General features: G+C 40.3%; 1 protein-coding gene across 4 annotated transcripts; it reads left to right on the top strand.

Annotated features, from left to right (window-relative positions):
• Positions 1-1379: 1379 nt before the first annotated feature.
• mideasa (mitotic deacetylase associated SANT domain protein a) lies at positions 1380-10650 on the top strand. Of its 4 annotated transcripts, none has more exons than XM_034900558.1 (13): positions 1380-1930; positions 2393-4113; positions 5718-5933; positions 6459-6801; positions 6905-6971; positions 7045-7187; positions 7308-7411; positions 7659-7734; positions 8067-8155; positions 8716-8859; positions 9025-9141; positions 9639-9805; positions 10354-10650. In XM_034900558.1, the coding sequence occupies exons 2-13, from the start codon at positions 2623-2625 to the stop codon at positions 10607-10609; spliced, it is 3213 nt and encodes a 1070-aa protein (XP_034756449.1). In that variant the 5' UTR covers positions 1380-1930; positions 2393-2622; the 3' UTR covers positions 10610-10650. The 4 variants fall into 4 exon arrangements, with proteins under 4 accessions (XP_034756449.1, XP_034756448.1, XP_034756450.1 ...); XM_034900557.1 differs by having other exon boundaries at positions 1381-1930; positions 5715-5933; XM_034900559.1 differs by having other exon boundaries at positions 1381-1930; positions 5715-5933; positions 7045-7172.
• Positions 10651-20271: the final 9621 nt, after the last annotated feature.

Genomic DNA, 20271 nt, shown 5'->3' on the forward strand with positions numbered 1-20271 from the left:
TTTTGTGTAGATTATCTTACTTTAATGTTGCAGCTGGTAAAGCTGAGGCTTATAGGCTACTCCCGGCTTGTAAATTTCACCAAGGGATCAATATAGTCTTACCTTTATCCAGAATAGTGCATCAACATTTACTCTGAATGAACCTACTGCATTTACACATGTATGGCTGTGAGAAAAAAAGTTCAACCTGCCTCAACTTTGTTGCAACAAACTGTAAAGTCATCTGGCAATGCGCTGCACTGGCCAATCAAATGCTCATCCTAAATGATCTTGAAATAACGCCAGGCCTGGATCTCTTCATTCTCATCCCTGCTCCAATCACACTGAGCTGTGAACCGTCCCAGTGCCAGCTGGAGGTTGCAGTCTGATGAGGCAGAGATGCGGTCCTGACACGACACTTCCCTCCTGTCAGCAGTGCCTTGATACATTCATCTAAAGGCGCTATAGGCACAGCCCTGACATGCCCCATGGACACAACTCTGGACTGTAAATACAAAGGGTTTTATCTTGTGTCAAAATAACTGTTTTGATAGAGGTTTTGTCAAAGAAACTTGACTGCCTTGTTAAAATATGGTGCTGCAGGACAAATAGAATATGTGCATTAAGCAGGTGAGCATTAATTCATTGCTTGCATCCAAGTTAAGAATAAGGCCCAATTTCCTTCTCTCGATTCAGCCTCAGCTTCAATACCGCATGGACCTCTACAGGAAATCATTCCTACCACTGGCAATAAGACTCTTTTGCATGTCATCACTGGGTGCTAGATAAGACTTTTAGACACCACAATACTGCACTAAGTTCAACCTGCACAATTGGTTCATTTACATTTTAGAATACATTTCAGCATATTATTTAAGCAGTTGCACATTTTTTTCCCATCCTGTATATATTTAAATATTTGTTCTTATATTTATTCCTATTATTATTATTTCATGTATATTGTATGTATGTATATGTTTTCCTAGTATCTAATTTATATTTATATGCTATGTTGTGTGACTAATGTACGTGTGCTGCTGTACCACCGTAATTTCCCATTTTTTGGGGATCAATATCTATCTATCTATCTATCTATCTATCTATCTATCTATCTATCTATGTAAAAAATCCCTATATTCTTTGATTGTTTTCACTACTCTAGACTATTTGCAACAGAAATGTAATGAATACAAGTTAGAATGTAAATATATAAATATTTCTGTAAAAAGTATTCACATGTGAAACATAGTTCTACGTTTTTCTTTTATAATCCTGTAGGGTTCAACGTTCAACCCACAGCAAACTGTTTCCGTGTGGTGAGCTAAGACTCCGCTTTCCGGGCAGCCGTGGTAACAAAACAAACGTACACGGATACAGCGATGGGAGTGGCCAGACAATCGGATTGGATAACAGGATGTGAGTTGAGCTGTTTTGGGGTGAGGCGGTGCGTTCTGGGGTACACAACTCTCTGCGTGTTTGCGCAGTTTCGCTGCGTTTCATACATCGTGGATAGGCCGACCCACAGCGGTCAAACCCGCGGGGCTCAGCAGCGACGTGTTCAAATCAGCGGAAATACCAGCGCAGGGTGCTGCACGGCACACTTTCTACACATTCGCCGTCTCATGCGTGGTGAACTCGTAGGTTGCTTCGGGGAGAAAGTTGTGGACATCCCCCCCCCTCACGAAGTGCACGGTTTTACAAATACAGTGTGCAACATTGTAACTACGTTTATGAGCCTCTCCAGTCTGTCCAGGATTTTGGATTATGTGTTCGTGGGATTGTAAACTCGACTGTTCGCCATATTGTGCGCTGTGAAACTCGAGGGAAAGTTGTCTGAGTTTGACATTTGCTGCGCAGAATCCCTTCATGGAGCTGCATGCAGTCGACTTTGATCGAAACCAAAGTGACTCCATGGAGTTGACCATGGAGAGCTCCTTGCACCATTGATAAGGTATATACACTGTGTTTAACTCATGCTTACTAATCTTCCTTATTGCATAACGTTACTCAGACGCTTCCTTATTGCTAACATTTAACACAACATCACTGGCTATCGCTCGGGTAATTGCACGAGCCCCTCCGTTTCCTGTATTTCTTGTTATGCCAAATGGCAGCGACACAGTCAGCGCCTCCTTGGTGCTGTTGGCCGCCGCTTCAAAACTTCTTAACTTTATAACGTCCTGTCTGCACGCACCTGGACGTCGATATCGAAATATAGCCTGTAGGTTTTGCTCCCCCAACGCTTACATGTACACACATACTCTCTGACTGGTTTTCACTTGACTGACTGGGCTATTTGCTCGAGTAGGCCTCAATTTCCTCTTTGCTGCATACGAGTAAAAGTCGACTGAAAACTTTGTGTGCTTTTCTGTAGAGAAAAAGAAAGTGTCTAACCCCTCCTTTCTCTCACAAGGTCCGGCACCATAAAGAGGATGAGAAGAAAGGACAGCAAACCTCAGATTTGATTTTGGAAGGAGGGTTACATGCTCCCTACCCTGCACTTTCCTTTGGGATTTATTTCCTCCCAAATACCTCTGTATACACAATTAGACAAAGAAAGCACACTACAGAGGCAGTTACATTTTGCACGCTTAGAGATCAAGATTGAGAGCTCTTACTCCAACATAACCGTATACTATTATTATGAGTCTTCCTTCTCAAGTTCATACTGACAAGAGCGGCAAGCATCGGGCTGCAGCCATGAAAGAGCCCGTTCAGCATTCAGGCGAGGTTTATTATGGTATCGGACCTCCGACTTTAGAGTCAAGCCACAGTAACTCTGCTAGCAGCTCTGCAGTTTACAACCCAGAGAAAGGGCCCCAAAGTCTAGCGCACTATCAACAGGCTGCTCCAGTCAAATGGATGCACCAGGACTCTGTACAGGCCCCCGGCTGGTCTCAAGAGGCTCCTGCTTCAGCCTGGGGCCAGAACTTTGGCCCCTATATGAGTGGAGCGAATGTCAGGGGTCAAATGGCGTTCCACAAAGGAGTCCATGAGGGTGTAGCTCTGCCAATGGGGGGAGAAAATCCACTGCCAGGACCTGTTGAGGTTTACAGAGATGCCCCCCAGGCTCAAGCTCAGGGGAGGGGGCTTGAGTGGGAGCAGCACGCTGCAATGCACCAGGCTCAGCTGCATGTATATCAAAACACCCACAAAGGTGTGGAGCTCCAGGGTCAGTCCCATGTGCCTTCTCACCCTTTGCAGGGGTCTATGCTGCAGCCCTTCCAGACAACATTTAGACCCAGCAAGCAACAGTTTTCATCAGGTTATTACTCTGTTTTTCCAGGCAACAAGGGAATTCCGAGCTTGGCGTACAGTGATCAGCCTAAAAATCAACAACAGCTACTACACCATATGCAGCAGCAGCAACAAATGCACCACAATCGCCAGCAGCAGCAGCAACAACAACAGCAGCAGCAGCTGCAGCAGCAACAACATCACCTTCAGTTGCATCAGCAGCAACATCTGCAGCATCACCAAATCCAACGGCATCAAATGCAACAGCAGCAGCAACAGCAGCAACAGCTGCAGCAAATGCAGCAACAGTATCACCAGCAACAGTTACAGGAGCGACAGCAACAAATTCAGCAATTGCAGCAACAACAACAAAAGCAGCAGCAAGTGCAACAACAAAATGTGCCACAGCAAGAAACAACACAACCACAGGTGCAGCCAAACCAGCAACAAACCCAAAACTTTGTGATTTTTCAGCCTCCTAAGCCTGGTCCACCTGACATAGCTTCTAAAGAGGATGTCCAGTCAGTGGTGCCGCAGCAGGAACCAGAGGCCCAGCCCAGTGATGCATCACCTGTTCCTCATCCATGCCCCGAAAAGGTAGCCACAAACCCTGCAGAGCTTTCAGAAGCAATGCTGGCTGCCCCTCGGCGTTCACGTCGCCTTTCCAGGGAGGGACAGTCCCCACTAGCACCCCCTTCAACAAACATTTGGTCTCAAGCATCCAAAGAGCCTCCACCATCCCATAACGGAGTAGCAGGCTCTCAGGCTGTTAAAGGAGGGGAAGTGACAACAGGAGGGGTCATCCGTAGGAGAAGGAGAGCATCTAAGGAGATCAACTTGGAAACTCTGGCCCAGAAGGCTTCAGAAATGGAGTCCTTGCCTGCTAAAATGTTCAAGGTTTTAAAAAAAGTCACTTATTACACCACTACTGTAATTATTTATTTTTGACAATTTTACAGCACAATAGCAATTTAAATACCTGCTTAAGCGTCAGTTTAGGTCAGGCAGGAAGTAAAGGCCAGCTAATCTGTACATGTAAGAGCCAATTTTTCTCATCTGTCAAAGTTGGCGAGCAGCTGCACAAAGGGGAAGAACGCTGTTTCTATGCAGAACTTCCCTATGGTTTACAAAATCCTTTTCTTAAGTCTGTTCACTTGATTCCTACAGCTGTAGCCCAGTCATATTACAAGACCTTGTCATGGACCGGATATGGGTGCAACCTGAAAAAAATATTGTAGATTCCTCCTTTTTGGATTTGAAAGATAGCTCTCATTTTATAGCTTTAATTGATACACTTAAATCTGTTATTCAGGATTTCTATTGTTTACATACTAAATGGCGCACACACACTACAACTGGCTTCTTTATTTTCTCTTCAGCAGCTTCTTGAAAACAGACAATAAACACCAATACTAGTTGAACTCAGTTTTTGTTAGCACAGGGAAGTTTGGTTCCCCGCCCTCAGGGGGTTAACAGGCTTCTGGCAGGTTTTTTTTGTGCAGACTGCGCATGCTGGATTTACAGTTAAGCAGTTGCATGTCTGCACACCTCCACATTCCTCAGGTTCCTTCCTATTCATTCAGCAGAGCTAGGGAGAGGCCGAGCTGTCAACCTGCACAGCTACATACACTCCTATACTCCCTAACACACACCAGACCGGTTTATTATTGCTATAGACAACCCAGAGTTGGTGTATTGTGGTGCAACCCTTTAGTGAGTTAGGAGATGAGTCAAATGTCTAACTTTGGTTCTTATCTTTGCTTGAAGTATAAATCATAAGTCATTTATATGTTCCACTGCCACCAATAGAAATTCAGGATTGCTCAATTTTTTTTTTTTTATCAGCGTGACTAGACGTAGCAGAAGTCGTACGCACTCTTAATACTATAGAAATATGTTGTAATAATTTTTTTTTTTTTAAAGTGTGATCCTTATGTCACATTTGATAGATGCAGCACTTCACTTTTTTTCTTTTCTTCAATTAATCAACTTTTTGTTCAGTAAATGTAACACTCAAAGTGGGCAATAATTAGCTATAGGGTTTCAATTGATGATTTGGACTTAATTGATCCATGGCCAGAAAATGAAAGGGCAACTGTTTTCATATTTTATTTATTTTATGTCATTTAATCAGCCACATTTTTATTGGATCAAACAATAAATAGTATGATTTGCTCTGTTTCTCTTGAAAATATTTAGGTAAAATGACAATTGAAGATGTTTTCTTGTTATTTGTGTGCTGGCCATATTTCACCCTTTTAACAAATCATCAAAAATAGGTTTAATATATGATTAAAAAAAATACTAAAATTGCAGCCCTCATATCATTTATTATAAAATACAACAACAAATTAATGTTCTAATTTATTAAAAAATCGCACAATCTCCCTGTTTTTATATCTTAATTCCTTTTCCATGTTCCCCGTGTCATCTCCCAATACTTACTTAGTCTTTTCCATCTCTCCTCATCTTCCCTTCTTTTTGCTTTGTTGCCCTAGCAGGAAGAGGGTTCTTCAGGCAGACAGGCCACTATGCTACCTCTGGTTATCCCTGTATCAGTGCCAGTGCACAGTAGACAAGCAGATCCTCAGGGTGGCTGGACTCAGGGACGAATTAGCCAGGGTGAGAGGCCTGCAGGACCGTCCGACCGCAAACCTTCTGTCATTGTGGCTCGACGGCGATCACTCAGAACCTCCACGAACGAGAGTTATGGCCAGGTTAGTATTGTAAGAAGACCATGTGTTAATCTTTGGTCAAGTCTAGTTCTGCCTAAAACTCCTGGTTGATTGGCAACAACAAACACTTCTTGAGCAGCTGCTTTGTCTGAAATTCACCAGAAGAGCAACTTCACTTACTGCATGAACAAAATCAAGTTGGTTTAATAACAAACACAGTAATATTTGCAATGTGCGTCTGCACGGAGAAGTAGTTTTCCACGCAACTATGGCCCTTAGTAAGTTGCTAACCTTGCAGACTGTTGCATGCAGCTCATCATTTAACAGGGGTTTTATTACTCCCTGCAATATATAAAACTGATCTATCAAAAATTGCAGAAAATTTCCATTGGAAGCATCAGACAGAACTCCAAAGCTGACATGAATTGATTATGGGGAATCAAATTACAGCAAATGCACCTACAAACACATCAAGCTCAGTTGCAGCAGAAGAATTTAACTTCTAATTAGATTGATATTAAAAAAGAAAAAGTAATGGTCTGATTAAACCCTCAATCTTCTGTCTAGGATGGGGAAACTGATCCAGAGCCGGACGAGGATGGAAAATCCAAATTTAAGCGCCGACCTCGTCCTGAGCCTCTCATCATCCCTCCGCACAAACCATCCTCCTTCATCCCTCCATCCCTCTACTCCAGCATCTCTTCCTACCAGAGCAACCTGCGCTCTCCCGTCCGATTGCCGGACAACCCCCTCACGCTGCCCCCGTACACGCCTCCACCCATCCTGTCTCCTGTGCGCGAGGGCTCAGGACTCTACTTCTCCACCTTCCTGACCAACATCGCCGTAAGCAACCAAATCCTGCCGCCGCCACCTGCGCCCAAATCTGCGACGCGCAGTCTGTTGCGCTCCAGTAAGTCTCAGTTGTTGCTTCTTTCAGGTTGAATCGGAGACAAGTTCTTCTAATGAGGCGTTCTCAGATGTCTAACAAGGAAATTTTGTTATTGTATTTGCAGCAAGTTCAGAAGTCACACCTCCTGTTCTGTCCTTGATCGGTGACGCAGCACCTGCTAGCCTTGAACCGTAAGTACAGACGCCTTTTCAGAACTGTGCTATTGGAAAAAAAATAAATACAAATTATATATTTTTTTCTCAGACGTATCAACATTGGGCAAAAATACCAGGCAGAAATTCCCGACTTGCGGGATCAACCTCTCTCCCAGTCTGACCTGCACAAGGCTGACTTGGTTTGGGTCCCTATGGCCGACTCCCACCTCAAACACGGTGACCAAGAGAGCAGTTAGTATCTCACACAAGTTGTTCACTGATCATTGTTCTTTTCTCTGTGTGAGCTTTTTATCACCATCTCATCCACTGATTCTTTCAAACCCTCGTCATTTTCTCTTCTGTTTTTTGTAGTGGAGGATTTGTTGAACATGGCTTGTTGCAGTGTGCTCAGGGGCGGAGGAACCAATCAGGAGCTGGTTTTACACTGTTTACATGAATGTGGAGGTGATTTCCTTGTGAGTAAAGTGGCTTCTAATCAGTTTACTGCAGTTCAGTTTGCATGATTATTAGCAGTACAACTTTTTAATTTAATCAAAATCCTACAATTTGATAGCAGCAGAATTTGTCGGTCTAACTTTTTTATTATGTCTCTTGTTATGACCATAACATGCATTTTTCAAAAATGACTATTTTTACGGCAACTGAACAACAAGCTGTTTAAAGAATGGACTGTTCACTGTGATAACTCACGTTAATTTTAAGGAAACACTGGGACGTTTGATGCTTCAGGACCCAGTTTTCCCCAATGGTCATCACCTGGCAGGTTATCACTACTCAGGTGAGCTTCAACATTACAGAAAAATGCTGTTAAAAAGAAAATCACTAGATTCTCACAGATGTCCTGGCTGTCTCGGCCTCTTCTTTATCTTCTGTTGCTGATTTCTCATTCTATATCGATGACGTTTCATTCATGGGATTGTTCCGGTGCCGTCTGATGTCCCGCAACTTCCGCTTTCTTTGTGTTGGCATTCTAAATTCCGGTTGAGTCTGTCGATTTGGGAAACATCGTCCGAGCTAGAACCTACAATCATATTATATTTAAATTGTTTGTTTCTTAATTCTCTTTTGTTAAGCACACATTAAATTTCACTGCATCTGATTCATTCGCAGGCTCTGATTGCTGGACTGCAGAAGAGAAGTGCTACTTCAATAAGGGGATCTCTGCCTACAGGAAGGACTTCTTCATGGTGCAGAAATTGGTATGCTCATTAGTTTTACCCTGCAGCATTAACGATTATGAATCATTCTGAATAACTCTAAAATACATTTACATTTGATTATATACAGTATGTGCTCTGTGCCTTTCAAAACTAATAAATCAATAATCACATTACTTATTGGTATCATTGCTTTAAACAAACCATACCAAATTTTCAACCATTACGCTCCTGAGTCGGCATTTTACGATATGAGGCCAGGTGCAGATGGATAATGTCCTTTTCTTTCATCACAAACAGACTTAAAACTTAACGAGTTCCAAACGTGCAAACACAAAAGCAATTTAGACTATTCAAGCCACATCCACTGTGATAGGAAGTAACTGGATTTATGGGAAACGTGGTCTTCATTTCATAGAATCATTAACAGCAACAAGGCCACTAGCATGAGGCTGAGGCTGTCACTTGTCTTAAGTGTGTTCTTGTTCACATTGTGTAATAATAGGATGCATCAATTGTTGATGCATCCTGCACAGCAGTCTCACTGTGGAACAAGTTAATAAATATTAATATTTTAAATTCTGCATCACCGATTTTTAAAGGTGCAGACCAAAACTGTGGCTCAGTGTGTGGAGTTCTACTACACATACAAGAAACAGGTGAAGATTGGACGCAATGGGATTTTAACCTTTGGCCCGCCAGATTCACCAGGGGAGAAGCCCACAGAGGTTGTGGTGGACATTAAGGTAGAGTGGAATACCATAGTGATGTGTGGTAAAGCATTACATGGCTCAGGTACTCTTTTGAAAGGGAAATAATCCTTTTAAATGGGTGTATACATCCAAATTTGAAAGGTTGGTTCTAATATGTTGTGCACTTATCTTGTATTTATCTGATGTGATTTGTTGCAGAGTTCACAGCAGACAAAAATGACTCAAGGAGAGATGGATGGAGATGTAAACAAGGATGTTTCGTACGAGAGCAGCCAGCGGGCAAGGGTTGCTCAGTCACTACAGGCTCATGACTATGCAAGTATTTCATTACATACTTCGGTTTCTGCAAGTAGGGCTGGACAATATATTGATATTACATCGACTTCAATATATGAAGCTAGACATCGTCCTAAATGTTGGCTATTGTGATACGACAAGTGTCTTTTCCTGGTTTTAAAGGCTGCATTACGGTAAAGTGATTCTAAACTTACCCAAACTTAGTTTTCCAAACTTACCCAAATTACTGTTTTATTATGTGCCTTAACCAACATAGTCATTGTATCCACATTATTGGTGACTACTTTTAAAAACTCTGTGTTAATCTATTATGTAAAGCACCGGTATGTAAACCTACAACATTGCCTCAATATCGACATTGATGTGTTTGGTCAAAAATATCCTAATCTTAGATTTTTTGCAAATCACCCAGCTTTATTTTCAAGGCAGTTCATTGACTAAACGTACGCACACAGTAAAAGAATGAAGTAAAAAAAACTGCAAACCTAAACTGTAGTTATTTTTTGGTGCTCCAGGCAGGGACGTTGCCGGTGATGAAAGAGCCACACATTTTGAATAAGGAGGCTCAACACCCGCCAGTGCCTCACAGGCCTCGGGCTGAGCCTGCAGCAAAGAAGAGCAGAGCTCCAGCGAAGCCCCCACCGGATCCTGATGCAGAATTTCCTTGCAAGAAATGTGGCAGGTATGTCAGAATCATCAGAGATTGTCTTCACATGTAGGCTGTGACATGATGTCTTGGTTTTGCATTATATGGCCCTTAGTTGTTTTTTTGCTCACCCAGGTGTTGCAGTCTCACTAATGTTGTGGTAATGTAGGATGTTGGCGGCAGTTACAGTAGCACATGTGGTTCACCTCATTATGTTGATCTTCATGTAGGTCAAAGATATGGAAATCAATAGATAAAATAGTAGATAATGAAATAGTGAATCGTATGAAGAAATGCAGATAAAATATGTAATATGGCTTTGGAATGGTGAATTAATCAGCCTGGTTTGTTTTGATGGGCAGATAAACGACTTGTTATAATGAAAAGTAGAATTCTGAAAGAAAATGGGGAAATGGCATTGTGAAATTAAAACATTTTGAAAGACAAACAGTTTTTTCCAAATTTAGTGGACCTTTCTGCAGCAGAGTTTAGTAGACTTTGTGAACTTCTATTAGATAGTGTTGCATCATTCCAGACCGCTGTTATTGTGTGTAATGTCGCATGCTCTCCCTCCCCCGCCATAGGGTGTTTTATAAAGTGAAGAGTCGAAGTGCCCACATGAAGAGTCATGCGGAGCAGGAGAAGAAGGCTGCAGCGCTGCGTCAGAAGGAGGAGGAGGAGCAGGCCGTAGCTGAAGCTCGGGCCAGGAAGGTAGCAGCAGTGGCGGCTGCGATGGTGGCGACTAATCAGGGAGGAAACGGATTGACAGAGCAGGCAGAGTCCAGCAGCCATGAAGACTCATCTGAGAAAGAGGATGAAAAAGATGAAGACTGGCACTGAGAAAAACAAAAGAGAAACCAATGAGAAGATGGATTGATGGGTAGAAATAGGGTAGAGATGGAGGTTGAATCAGAGAGGCAGAGATGAAAAAAGATGTCCTGCCCCACCGAGAGCAGAATAAAGACTTTCTGTTAAACTTCACACTCCTTCCCTGGCTGACGCTGGCTCTTTGTGACCGCTATCCATCAGTCAGCCAGTCGCACGCCACATCTTCACACATTTTGTATCTTTTTAATATTCAGAGTAAGTTTATTTTTTTGTAAATGCACTTGTCCTGTATGCTTCTGCTTTTGCCAATATTGCCTTTTTATATCCTTTATTTAATTGAATATATGTCAAAATATTATACATTTTCATCGCGTGGACTTATATTTCATAAAATAATCAGGATGCCTGTTTAGCACTAAAACGTTAATATCAAAGCAATCTTTCACTTTACAACATAATCCCTTTTAATTAAAGATAAAGTAAGAGCTTGTATTTATCTTCGGAAATTACTGCGTCGAATTTTGCAGATTTTCATCAGATTTTTAGGTTGGTTGCACAATTATTTTACAACTAAGGGAGCTTTTGAAATAATTATGTACAAAAAAAAACTATATATGAAATGGCCATATATTTATGATACTGCATTTTTGCAATGATTTTGGTAGTATAAAAACTAATCATGTCAGCTGCAATAAGACTTGTGAAAAGTTTATTAAAATGTCTACTGTTCTGAGAAGTGTGTTTTTATTTTTTCAGTCCCAAAATGGGCAGCAAGACTTTCTTGAACCAGCAGGTGGAGGCAGTGGTTCAGTTATTTTGCAGGATATTTTGTTCACACGTGTGTAGATAAATATACATTTAGTCTGCATAGAAAAACTTAGCTGAAATTCTTTGTGGGTCCATGTGTCATTTTACCTCCTAAATCTTGCTTAATATGCTCTCCTCAAAACAGAATCTATATTGACTAAGCAAGAAAGATTTTCCACAATTAAATTTAACTCCAAAAAACTATTTTCTTAGGTCTGACTCAGCATGCTAGAAAGGCTTCATATTCATATTCAGGTTACGGGCTGATTTAACTGAAGAAGCTGGATTACACATATACATAACTGCATCCTGAGCCAAGACACAAGGGAAATCCACTGACTTAGCTACTTTATAAGGTCCGTAGATTTAAAGGAACAGTTTACCACAAAATGAAAATGTAGTCATTATTCTGTTCAAATTCCAATTATTGCTACATCTTCCCCATTTGCGGGATGTATTTAGTGACAGCACAGCTTTGAGCTAAATGTTAGCATCAGCATGCTAAAATAACAATGCTAACCGGCTGATCTTCAGACGTTTTAGACGATCTAGGGACGGTTATCCTGTTCATCTTAATATAGCTTGGATACTGTTTCACAAGCTAACTTTTGCTAATTAGCACAAAACACAAAGTATAACTGAGGCTTGTGGCAATGTCATTAGTGTAAAATGAGATTATTGAAATGGGGACATTCATCTGAAGAATGTAAGATGAGATTTATTTTATAAATATTTAATTCACAGATTACCTTTTTTAGAGTTACAGAAATAAGTCACATATTTTTCATTAAGTGTAGCTTCATAGTGTATTGTGTATCTTGAGATAACAAGGGAGCTATCTAGCTAATGTAGCAGTTAGGTTGGGGGTGGGATATGATGACGAGATGATGGAGCACGTTTTGTTAGGAGCCAAGAGTTGTCAAATAAAAAGTGGACCAAGTTACACAGTCGGAGCTGTCTCCGTGCTCTTACTCTATCCACGCCCCCGAAAGTACTGAAAAGTTCCGAAAGTAACGCTAACAACTAATAACTAGCGCTACATTAGTTTTGCAGGTGTCTGATTGTGAACCATCAATTTCAGGGTATTTATAATCCAGCATACTTGTAAATTAAATATAACTGAAAAGACACTAAGTGTTTTTTATTCTATACCTCATGAATAGTTTAAAAGACTCTTTTTGTTTTTTTAATCCCCCAATTTCGGAAATATGGTTGTCAGTGTAAAATTACAGCTGCTCACTGTAAAGATGTAGTGTTTGCAGTGAGATGTAACCGATAGTGTGGTGTATTCAATGTCTTCAGAGGGATCTATTTGCTCTGGGGCTTGGGACGAAGTATCGGAGGTTTACAGTGAGGATCAAATGCCTTCCCTGAGCAGTGGGCCGGCTAATAAAGCCCCATTAGAAACCACGCAACAGTAAAATAGGTTAGAGATAAAGGAGAAGATGAAGACATTATGAGGCCGACTGGTGTAGAGGGATGGAGACAAGGGCAAAACTCTGAATTAATGTCAATAAATGTCTGGAAGACAAATGATAAGATCAATGTTACCCCTCCAGCAGGGTCAAGGTCAAATCTAATGCAAAGCAGAAATGTATTGGCTACCTTAAGATTATTTATGTTCAGCCACTCAGTGATAAAACTTTAAACATTTTCTGTCCATGACCCGAGAGGCTGCAGGTCAATGTCATTCTTGCAGTAACTACACAGAAAGAAACACAAGGCCACAGTATACTGCATGTTCATAAAGTGACTGCACATACAGTAGATACAACACATCACAATCATTTCATTTATGGGGTTAAAAATATAATTAATCATTGTTAAATTTAGTATGTTTAACCTAGGGTAAATGTTAACATGGATATTCTTTACTTAAAGATTAATTGAAAATGTCTAATTCATGGGTTTTTAGTTTGTAGCACTATAACAACTTGTTGCAACCCTGTCTCCTAGAAATTAGGTTAATATACCACTAATTTGCAGAAGAACATACTGTATGTTTCAAGATTAATGTAATGCAACCTGGATTTGAAAGTAGATACTGTATTTGCACATCCAACTATCTTTGATGCAGGTGCGTTGGAAAGCATCACTCAAGTCTTGACAAAAGCAGATCCTGCACACTGCTCTTGCTCAGTTATCAAACTAACGTTTCAGTCCCTCTGGACCTTTATTAAGAGTATTTTAACATTGAATAAATAGACAATGCTCCGCCCATTCTGTGTGCACAGGTGTGGGACGATTATTCCCCTGTCTCTACCGTTCAATAATTACCAGCAACGTGTGTACAATCCATCACATTCCACATATAGGAAAAACACGCGCACATTCTATTAGGTCTATTTACAATAATATTTGCAGAAAATGCATATCTGGTGAATGAAAAATATCAGTCTTGCAGCTCACATAAGTCATTTTTAGTTGTCTAATCATATTAATACTTTTACCTTGAGTGTAACATAAGATAGGTCTCTAAAATCCCAAAACGTATAGAGCATGATATGCCACTCTATATCATTATTTAATCATTTGAGGGATGGAGTTTGCCTGTGTTTAATGTTAAGGTTGTATCAGCAAAGCCGCAAAATGTTGTTTCTGTTGTATGTGCATAATGTAGATAAGTCTTGTATCATTTTATGTTTGTACATAACCATAAATGCATTGGTTTCTACAACACTACACTATAGCAAACTATCAAAAGTAGTATACTCAGCGTATAGTGCATATTGTATGCAGTGTGGAATAAGGACATAGCACTGGTCTTGATTGGCTTCTAATATTTACAAAAATGTTTTTGTAAATTTTACTTTAACTGCATTCTGTCAGTGTGTTCATCACGATATAGAAGCTGCTTCTCTTCAACGTCCTCTGAAGACATTAGGCTGTAAAATGCATAATCTTTCCAGCCTTGCTTACATCTAGCCGTCCTTGACGCCAAACCGAAACTGCTTCATGTAATGACAATAGCAGCCATATAACTGACAAAACACTCAAAGAGCTCAATTTTAATGTGCGGTCAAAGGCCTTGAGGGATGTGATCTACCAGGCTGAACCCTCGACCCGTGACACCTCTTACTCGATTGGTTATCTGCCTGTCATCTTTACCTACAGCTCTCCAGCATTTTACAGGTATAGTGTAGAGAACGTTAAAGAGCCCTGTGCTCTGCAGTAGGTCAGCTGCTACTCCATCCTTACACAGTAGCTCACGTAATGGAATTAAACCCATCAGTCAGTATTTCAGCTGGAGTCAGCAGAATTACTCTCTGACAGCTATGCAAATGGCCCTCAAATCCAATCCATTCATCTCCATTGCAGGGAGGTTGTAACGCCTAAGAAACATGAGCTGCTGGTGACCGACACTGGCATGTTTAGTGACATCTGTATCACAGCTCATTTTAATGGAACCTATAGATCTTGGCCTCAATCTACACTGAAATCGTTGCTTTTGCTTTTGAGTAAAGAGGCTCCTTACCCTGCTGTCACCTGCAGCAAGGAGAATTTATTGCCTTTTCCAGGGTCCTAAGTCTATCAAGTCCTCCCTGAGGAACAATATTGAGTTCCAGTAGATTAAAGAAAAAAGAAATAATAGGAATTACGCTTATGCCCTTTCTTGCCCAGAAGATCAATACCACTTTTACATTTGATAGTGGTATCAATCTTTTCATCTAATGTTTGGCAAGAAACACAATGGGCTTATTTCCCAAAATGTCAACCTATTCCTTTAAATATGTTACTGTGGAGTGCTGATATGAAGAGATGGCTACTTGACATTTAAATCTAGCTTTAAAACCTAATCTAGCTTGAATAGTGAGACATTAAATCACTGCAGCGACAGAATCAGGGAAGCGGTGCTCATTTGCCCGTCCTCTTCCCTGATAAAGTCAATTTTTGTTTATTGCAGAAGACTCTTCCTTTGTTATGACTCTGCAAGAAAAGGAAGCTTGGGTGGCCACCTTGCTGAAATCTGAAATTATCCGGGAGTGAAAGAGGTTGTGGCTGTAGCTCTGCCAACATGCACTCACTCACTCACTCACTTTAAGTGCTCTCAATTCAGTCCTCATGCCAATCTTCCCATGAACGAACAAGAGCTCTTGGCCCACCCTCAGTGAGTCCCTGACCGCTTTAACAAAGACAGTCTATATACACAAGGGCATTATTTACTGCATACGCTGCAATAAACTAGAAATGGGGGAAAGAATGCCACAAAATCACATCTGCATCGTAGTTGTGACATTGGGATACATTTTTAAAAGGTACTTCTTAAATATTTAGCACACCAGGACACCTCGGAAGGTGTCACATAACCACTGGGACTTATAAAGTGTATGAAATGTGCTAAAAAAAAAAGAGCTTTTCTTGTCTTACCCAGACAGTCGTTCTCCATTTGGGGATCATCATTAATTAATTAATAATTTCATGTAGCAAAAATTTCATTCAGCCTTAAAAGGTTGTTAATCTTGCCACATAAAACAGTGTGCAAATAAAAGTGTCTATCTCGTAGGTTGTAATGTGAATGGATGTTAGTTAAAAAGCTGTTTGAAAAGATATTTGTTGGTATCACAAATCACTCAAAGCAAACAAGCGCTCCACTGAAGTCATACATACAACATCAGCGTGTTTTTTCTTCTAAAACCGCTGAGCCAACAGTTTTTTTAGCTAGGCCCAACATTATGTTTCATCTAGTTGTGATCCATCACTGATGGATACTGAATCAGTCGTCCATCATAAAATCATCAACATGCAGCCTTCTCCTCTCAGGGAGGAGGTGATGTAATGGCCGAGATGCTCTGATTTATCTCTGTGACTCACTGTTTTCTCTGCCCACCCTGCGTTTGCCTGCCCTGCCCCACCACCCCCAGCATGATCCAGCCTCCCTCGTGCTTCCAGTCATGATGGAGAGTCAGCTTACATCAGCCATGGGACGTAAACTGGAGGACGGGCACCAGTTTGTTGAAATCAGGAATTCTTCAGCATTACAGTGTTGTGATCGATCCAGGCAAGCAGCCAGAGCTCCATTAGTGAACCAGCTGTCCCGAGGGCTGCATGATGAGGGACCCGTTTCTCAGAAGGGCTTTCCTCAGTTCGCCATTATTCATTAAAATATCAGCAATGGTTTTAGCATTAAGTCATATATTGATGAAATAATGTATTGGCCGTTTTCCCTGTTCTTTTAAAGGAGGAACATTACTCGTTCAGGAGCATGTACTGTATGTTATCATATGGGATCCATTATACAATGTTATAGTAATGGGGTGTTTTAGCATCATTTTATGAAATATATCTAATATAAGATATAAATAGCTTTAAAAAAGTACTTTGTCCTTCATTCAAAATCTTACTTCTAGAAAAGTATGAAAGTATTAACATCAAAATGTTTTAAAGTATTGAATTAATTAATTACTAGTTATGCAGAAAAATGGCCCCTGTAAACAATGATTTATTTTATATTATATTATATTATAAACATATTTGTTTTTGAACACATGTTCAGACCTCTAAAAGTTGTGTAATAGAAGCAAAAAGTAAAACAAAATGAAAATACTCAAGTAAATTATGAGTACCTCAAAGCAACTTTTACTTACTACTGCGTACCTTCTTGTAAGCATGTTTCAGACATGTGTACTTTATACAGTATTTCCAATAACAATGAGGTCCATTACTTAATCTTTATTGTCTTTCTGCCACACCTCGGTTAATTCTGAGGTTATTTTGGTTGTTGGATGCCTTTTTCATCTTCATCGTCTTGACTGACACGTGCATTAGCTTACAGTGTTGATGCTGTATAATCATCCATTCTTCCAACCATCTTTCATACCACCATGGAACTTTTACACGACCGTCCCTGCTTAGAGCAGCATTACCAGGCAACAATAATGTAACTTAAACTAAAATAAGAAGGCTCATTTTAAGTTTCACATCTCTTAGGAGGATGTCCGCCAGATTCATAAAAACAAAGTTTGCTGTTATAATCTGCAGCACACCAATTCAAAGTTTCTGGCCAATACATGCAAATTACCATTGGGTTGGTTTATTTTCTTCCAGTGTTGCAGTTTAAAGTCTTGTTCAACCGAGCAACAGAGTTGTCATTATCTTACAGTTAGATATCCTTCCTGTTTCTCTGAAGGTTACAATACATAAAACCTTAAACGTGAGACTGCAGACATTACTTTGGAAAAATAAATGACAGCTTTTCCAACATTACTTGAGTATTTCAAGGCCAACAACAACTTATTTAGAGTGCATCAACTTTACAACTTTACAGCACAACTTTTGGTCTTATTCACTAGTTTCTGTCTTGACTGTATTGGACTAAATTCAATAAAACACAAACAAAATCATAAATTGCAGTTTTTACCCTTAATAACAGCCAGTAATTTGACAGCAGTGATTTACTGATAGACCCACATTATCCTCATAGCCCTGGTTCATTGCTTTGTTTTGACACATTTTCATGCAGGTACAAAGAAGACGCCGCATGAATCTTCATTAGGCTACAGTATATTGTAAATTTGATCAATACAAATTTTCTGTGTAGCCTAGGAACGATCTAAATAAGACTTATTGTCTCTTAAAATGACCGCACAGAAAGCTGTTATTTCAGTCTCTACTCAGTGCCTTTATTTTGCACCCAGCGTGTTAATAAATGAGACTGTAGCTCTGTCCAAGAGCGCTTTCTCTGTTTACATATTCAGGTAAATATGCTGTCGCTGCGCTCAGCTCTCTGGGCTCTTATTTAAACTGAACTCCAATTACATCCATATCTGGCCTCTAGCATAAACAATCATGCTCATTCTCAGCAGTCACATGGATTATGTGTTTGTAACTGTGTATGGATTTTGGAAACATGTTGTATAATACACTATTAGCACCATTAGGATGAAGTGGAGACTGACACAATCCTTACACCATCTTCAACTGAGCTTGCTGATTAAATGAATGACAAAGTTCCTTGACTAATAAAAAGCAGCAGCAGGTTGGTTGAACACCAAACAAAGGACATTACAACACTGCAACAGATGTCACAGGTCATTTTTTTTGCAGCAAATAAATCAAATTATGAGGGAAATAGGTCATATATGCTTGTGCATTTTAGTAAAATGCAATTTTATAAACTTAGTATATCATTTTATGAAAAACTAAGTTGAAGATGATGTAGAGCACTTACAAATGCTCATTCAATCCCACTGCAATTTTCATTTAAAACATGGCAAAATTAGGTTACTTTGGCAGAACTTCCTCCATCTGCAGAGGAGGGTCTGGCTAGTCCACACAGCATTCCTGGGTGGGAGAAAAACGTGCTCTGGTTTATTGGCATTTCTTTAAACCAATCACAATCATCTTGAGCGGCGCTACTTGCTGTACGGAGCAACGGCACCTCGGCAAAATAGCCTCGGTAGGAACTTGGTTTAGTGGACGTTCAAATGTTGTTTCAGACGTGCAACAGAAAACTGTGATTGGACAGACAGAGCTAGCTGTCTGGATTTACCCTGCAGAGATCTGAGAAAAGGTTAACCTATAGTCCTCATAACTCAACTGGAGTTTAAAATGCCAACACAAAGGAAGCCCAAGGCAACAGATATCTGGTCTAAATGAGTGAAATCCGGTGGAATTTCCAACGGAGCCATCCCGGAAGTCAAGGCTACAGACAATGGCAAAATAGACTGTCTCCTCTATTACTGCAGTTTGCTTACATGCTCTTATTTATGCAATTGTTGTTTGTAGTTTTCTGCTTTTAATGCCATTTTAAGTGAGTCTTTCATGGGTGTATGTTTTGTATGTGGCCTGTGAGCTCTAACCAAAGACAATTTGCTATCATTATGTGATAGACATAAAGTTTAATTAATCTTGTATCTGAAATTGACTAAATTAATTAAGAAAATTTACATTTATGGTCTGCTAACAACAGCAAAGAAGTTAGTTGTTTTCAGGATTCGGGCTATATCTTAAGAAAATGCATGATCCCCCAAATAAACTGATTAATCACTTTGACCAGATCCCCCATAATAATTTAATGGATCATTAGACCAGAACTGCAGTCCAGGATGGTTGTGTTTTACTTTTTAATGGCATTGCTTTTTTCACTTATCTTATATATAAAGATAAAATCTACCCAAATGAAAGCAGGAACTTTTGGAAGTGCACAGCTATGAGCGGAATTAGAAGGAGGAAATTGCACACACTAACTAGATGTGCGTTCACCGCTGCAAATAAGATTTGTTGAAGTATCAATCATCCTGGAAGAAATAAAATCAATTATCCACAAGGTCATCTCAGGGTAATCAAAGCAATCACTTGGGCACAAAAAGGCTCAATGCAGCAGCCAATTGCTGACTGAATAATGTCCTCAGAGCTGTGTTAAGTGTCTTTGGTATCAAAGGCAATTTCCATTTAAATGTTAAATTGACAATGCGTAGCAAATGTATGGGCGAAGCAATGTGAGCTTGCTGTGTCATAACAGTCAGCGCAAAGGAGGACAGCGATTCAGAGAGGAGAGAGAGAGAGAGAGAGAGAGAGAGAGAGAGAGAGAGAGAGAGAGAGAGAGAGAGAGAGAGAGAGAGATGGCAGAGGCCAACCAGCCAACCATATAAAATAAATACACTTTTTTGGAGGATTTGGAGACAGCGTTTTCGTTAGATTGATTAACTCTACTGTCCCGCAGTACTTGTCCTTGTAGGCTATTTGCAGTCCATTAAATAGTTTTTGACCTAATTATTTTGCACTGAAATGACACTCGTCTTTCGGCGCTGTGCATGTCCTCGCACGGAGGTGTGGTGTGGCATGCTGGCGCTGTATATTAACAAGTTCTTAAAACCTCAGCCCTCCACAACAGCAATGGGCCTCATATCCTGAGCAATAAAGTCGAC

This window comes from Etheostoma cragini, chromosome 18 (assembly GCF_013103735.1).
Source record: "Etheostoma cragini isolate CJK2018 chromosome 18, CSU_Ecrag_1.0, whole genome shotgun sequence".
NCBI lineage: Eukaryota > Metazoa > Chordata > Actinopteri > Perciformes > Percidae > Etheostoma > Etheostoma cragini.